Source organism: Aegilops tauschii, chromosome 7 (genome assembly GCF_002575655.3).
Source record: "Aegilops tauschii subsp. strangulata cultivar AL8/78 chromosome 7, Aet v6.0, whole genome shotgun sequence".
Classification (NCBI taxonomy): domain Eukaryota; kingdom Viridiplantae; phylum Streptophyta; class Magnoliopsida; order Poales; family Poaceae; genus Aegilops; species Aegilops tauschii.
The window spans coordinates 581213800-581218838 of NC_053041.3; the positions used below are offsets into that span (position 1 = coordinate 581213800).

The 5039-nt window shown below is 51.5% G+C and overlaps 1 protein-coding gene across 1 annotated transcript; it reads right to left on the bottom strand.

Annotated features, from left to right (window-relative positions):
• Nucleotides 1-1142: 1142 nt before the first annotated feature.
• On the bottom strand, nucleotides 1143-1526 carry LOC141027434 (FBD-associated F-box protein At1g60410-like). Its single transcript, XM_073504466.1, has one exon. It carries the CDS (start codon nucleotides 1524-1526, stop codon nucleotides 1143-1145), a length of 384 nt encoding a protein of 127 aa, XP_073360567.1.
• Between the last annotated feature and the right edge of the window lie 3513 nt (nucleotides 1527-5039).

The following is a 5039-nucleotide window of genomic DNA, read 5'->3' on the forward strand; positions in this document are numbered from 1 at the left end:
AGTACAGGAGTATATATACTTCACAAATACACATAGATGGTCACTGACCAAAACCCTGACACAGCAAGAATCATCACAGAGAGCTCCAATACAAGTTGATGCTCATCTACAGCAGCTAACCACAGCTAATAGAGCCTCACATCCCACAAGATCAAGATCTAGAGCTATGCATTAGAGAGATCAGGAGGGGAGCAAGGAGAAGCTCACCAAAAGGAGTTGTAGCCGAAGTAGGATGCAGCCACACCATCACTATGGTGTGACCAGCATCACAACCAACACCACCACAACAAGCCGGAGCTTGCCAGAGAGCACCACAACGGCGGCACCAGTGAGAGCACAGGCACGAAGGCGCCAACCAGGGGCACCGCAGCACGGAGGCGCCACCCAGGGGCACCACCGCGCCACGACACATCCAGCACCGCCGGCGACGTGGGCACATCCAGCACCATCGCGCCACGGCACATCCAGCACCGCCGGCGACGTGGGCACATCCAGCACCACCGCGCCACGGCACATCCCACAACCACAACCACGGCACATTCAAGTTGTGAAGTGCCATTCATGTGTCACTAACATGTGGCCCCAGGGCACTTTTTAGGTATACATCTTTCTGTGGTACCAAGTTAAAAAAAATCTTGGTACTAGTTGGCCCCAGACGCACAGAGGTCAGGTTTCTGAATATAGCAATGAGCTGCTTCGGAGGTTCTGGCTGAATCCAAATCTGCAGCAAGAACATACATGCACAACTGAAACTGGTAGAGAAGACATGGTATGACGATGCAGAAGATTTATATTTAAGTGGTGCGCAGAAATTAAGTATACCATTTGGTACCCAAAACACAGAGTCAGTGTTGACAGGTTCCTGGCACCAACACTCGTTGACAGGCATTCGCTAAGCGCGAATGGCTCTTGCCATGCCTTGGCTTTAGAAGCGAGTACTAAACCGCGAAGCTCAGGAACGTAGCCAAAGCGCACTGGAGGGTTATTGAAGAGCCAACATTTGCACTCCACTTGTCCAAGCTTGGGGACAGAGACGAGCTCGATCCGTGTGCACAAAAGGCCGATGAACTCAAGCTCCTGGAGCTCAGAGCACGGCACATCGATCTTGAGCGTGGAGTGCAGATCAAGCAATCTGCAGAATCTCAAGCTGAGGTGCCTGAGCCTACTGCAAGTGCTAATGAGGTCAGGTGAGGGGAAGACGTGTAGAAGCTGAGGACGAGCACCTTGAGGGCACCACTCTCGCACACTCCCTCGGCGGGAGGCACCCGAGTGAGCAAGGCCCGCGCCGCGCCCGTGAACGCGTCCATGACCTGGAGCGATGTGGCGCCGCGGAAGTGACCGGCGTCGAGGTGCACGAGCGAGAGGTGGCTGGGGAGGTGCCGCCACCGCGTGGAGAGCGCGCCGGCGCGGACCGCCTCGCGCAGGTGGAGGCGCTCGAGGATGTCGAGGAGGAGGTGGTCGGGGAGGGCGCTGATTCCGTCCTCGCCGACGTGGCCGGTGTTGCGCTTGGGCGGCGGCGACTCCATGGTCCCGACCGATTGACTGAAACCCTAGCTCGAATCAATGCGCCCCAGGCGGCGGCCTCCTGTTCGAGGTCGCGGCTCCCCCACCTTGTTCCTGCCGCGCGATCCGGTGGCGAGGCCCGCCGGGAGGTCGGTGGCGCCGCCCGCGGCATCCCCGGGGCGCCGGTCCCAGGCGACGGAGACGGAGAGTGGGTGCGAGGAGTCCGGGCAGCGGCCCCGCGGGGCCTCGGCGGGCGCCCGGGAGAGGGAGACCGCGTCGGCGAGGAACCCGGCGAGGCCGAAGAGGAGGCAGGCCGCGGAGACGGCCGGCGAGGAGAGGAGGCGGCGGAGCGAGGAGCGGCGGGGGCGGCGGTGGGTGCGGATCTGGTGGGCCTCGGGGAGGGGAGAGAGGGAGAGAAGAGATAAAAGCGGGGGGGGGGGAGAGGGAGAGAAGAGATAACGTGCGGTGGGGGTGTGGATCTGGTTTGCCGTCCGCTGTTTTGTCTCTTTGCCGTCTGCTAGCAGACGGCAAAGTGGGGGCGTTTTTTTTTCGTAAACGGCTCGTTAGTGGGGGGCCACCTCTCTCTTTGCCGTCCGCCAGCTGACGGCAAAGATTCTTTGCCGTCCGCCAGCTGACGGCAAAGAACTGACTGATGGCAAAGGCCTGTTTTGCTGTCTGCCATTTTCTTTGCCGTCTGCTTTTGGGTAGCTGATGGCAAAGACCTTCTTTGCCATCCGCTAGCAGACGGCAAAGAGCTGGCAGATGGCAAATTAGCTGATTCCAGTAGTGTACCGCTCGGGCGGAAGAAGCACAGAAAAGGAGCAACAAAACAAGAACCTTGGGGCGGTAGTACCGCCGATAAGCGGTACTACCGCTCACCCCAGCGGTACTACCGCTAGAGGAGCAGAACACGGGACAGAAGGAGGCAGGACAGAGCAGAGTACGGTGGCAGTAATGCAATAGTGGTACTACCGCTCGACCGGAGCGGTACTACCGCTTATAGGCGGTACTACCGTGCCTTACTACCGCGCGACTACCGCTGAACCCGACACGAAAAGAGCAGACCCAAAATCGAGGCGGTAGTAGAGCGGTACTGGAGCGGTACTACCGCTTGACGCTACAAGCGGTACTACCGCTGCCACCGCGGTACTACCGCAGGGAGAAAAACAGAACTGCCAAAACTTCTTCATACGAGCTCCGAATTGAGCAAACTCAAGCTTGTTGGATACAAGACGACGAGTAGCATCAAAACAACGACAAATAGAGGAGTGAAACCTCCAACCGAGAAGAACCGGCATAACCTCCAACATCGAAAACATCACAGAAGATGCGAGTGAACTCCGTTTTCGATGAACTCGAGCTTGTCATCAAGATGACCATAAGCTCCAAAACTCACAAAGAGAAGAACCAAACAAGAACCAATAAAGATGATGCAAGGATGCAATGGTTTGAGCTCTCTATGAACGATATGATCAAGCTACTCATCGAGAGCCCCCCTTGATAGTACGGCAATCGATCCTATAACCCGGTCTCCCAACTACCATCATGAGACCGGTAAAATAGAAAACCTATCAAGAGCAAACCTTTGCCTTGCACATGGTCCACTTGAGCTAGATGATGACGATCTTGACTCCCTCAAGACGGACCACCTTTCTTGATTGCGTTGGCTCGATGAAGACTAGTTGATTGCTCCCCCATACTCCACTATGGGTGAGCCACCCTTCCGCACATCTTCACAAGTCCATTGTCACCACAATGGCTTCAAGCATTTGATCTCTTCGTGATGCTTTACTTGAACTTGCCCGCTTCACTTGAACTTGCACACCGCAACCTAACCCCACAAAGAACTCTCACGAAGACCATGGGTTAGTACACAAAGCGTAATTGACAATGCTTACCATACCATGGGATCGCTTGATCCCTCGGTACATCTTGTGTGCTTTGTGTGTTGATCAACTTGATTCACTCTTGACTTAGTCTTGATCAACCTTGAATCTTTCCAACTCTCTTCATTTGGATGATGTCTTTAAGGTAAACATGAATGATCACACACTCTTCTTCTTCAAGACATGCTTGCAATAAGCTCAACACTCACATGACCACCGGTGAGGGATCCCCCCCTCCGGCAGGGTGCCGGAACAGGGTCCCGGCTGGATTTTGGTTGCTACAGAGGCTTGCGGCGGCGGAACTCCCGATCTATTGTGCTCCTCGATATTTTTAGGGTATATGGACATATATAGGCGAAAGAAGTCGGTCAGGGGAGCCACGAGGAGCCCACAAGGGTGGGGCGCGCCCAGGGGGTAGGGCGCGCCTCCCTGCCTCGTGGCTTCCTCGAAGCTTCCCTGATGTCTACTCCAAGTCTCCTGGATTGCTTCCATTCCATAAATTACGTGCAAAACAAATATAATAGGCATCTCACACCTAGATCGAGTTGTTGAATTGCTACTACCAGGAGATTTGCAAGTGCTCACCTTCTTAAGGAAAAGGGAATTAAGTGTTTTAATATGGAACGTGGTTAAGTAACAAACCAAATCTAGTGTGGTTGTAGGAATTTTCTTTCCTAGTATTTCTCCAACCATTTACATATGCATGAGATTGCATTGGTTCACCGGGAAGCATCCTGTAATTGTAAAGAAGTTTTGTCCACGTGTTAATGTCATTAGTATTAAGCATGAGTAGATATAGCATTTAGGCCCAAACCACATTGTAAAAAGTATGATAACAAAGATGAAGAATAAGCATAGATAGTAGGAAGACAAACAAACCATTAACACTAATCAATGCAGAGATTTTTCGCTCGGTTTCTCTTACATAAACTCTGTTTTTCTGCCTGCTGTTCAAAAAGCTAAAAAATAAAAAGTTGGGAACCATTCACCAGAAAGAAACAATGAGCTTGCATTCAGCAAATTTACTTCAGCTCCGCACCGCTTAACTCCGCGGAGCTGCGGAGCTCGATTTGAGTTGCTCCGTAAAAACTGCAGCAGCCCGCTCCGCTCCGGGAGCTGAGTCGCGGGAGCGGAGAGAAACCGAACAGGCCCTAAGTATGTGTTTTTTGCGGGCCGTGAATATTGCAATAATTTTTATTATTGCAATAATTTATGTTGAAACGACGATAGCTAATTTATTGGCTAATTCGAAAAGGTCCTTGTTTTAAATATTCCATTTATACTCTATCTCTTTTGATGTCGTAAAGTTAAAACACCAATATATTTTTATTCTTTTCTAAAAGTTTCTTTTGTGTGTATATATTCAGTTATGGGCATTTCAAGGCTCCTTTTCGCCATACATAAACTAAACGGCTAGTGGAAACCCCAATATATTTCATTCGTTTTTCTTTTATTTCGGCGCCAAAGTGATGTTCATAGTACATCTATTTATAGCTTAGAAAAAGTACTTTTTTTGCGTCCATTCAAAAAAAAGTACTGTATTAGACATCTGTTTAACTGTAATTTTCCGCCGTAAATTGTTTCTTTTTTTTGAAAGGGCCGCATCGTCGACGCCGCTGGATCTTGCAAGTAACGGTGATGGTACGGGCC

Bases quoted from the DNA above. Each gene is read 5' to 3' on its own strand.
- LOC141027434 (XM_073504466.1), bottom strand. From the start codon at position 1,526: ATGGAGTCGCCGCCGCCCAAGCGCAACACCGGCCACGTCGGCGAGGAC.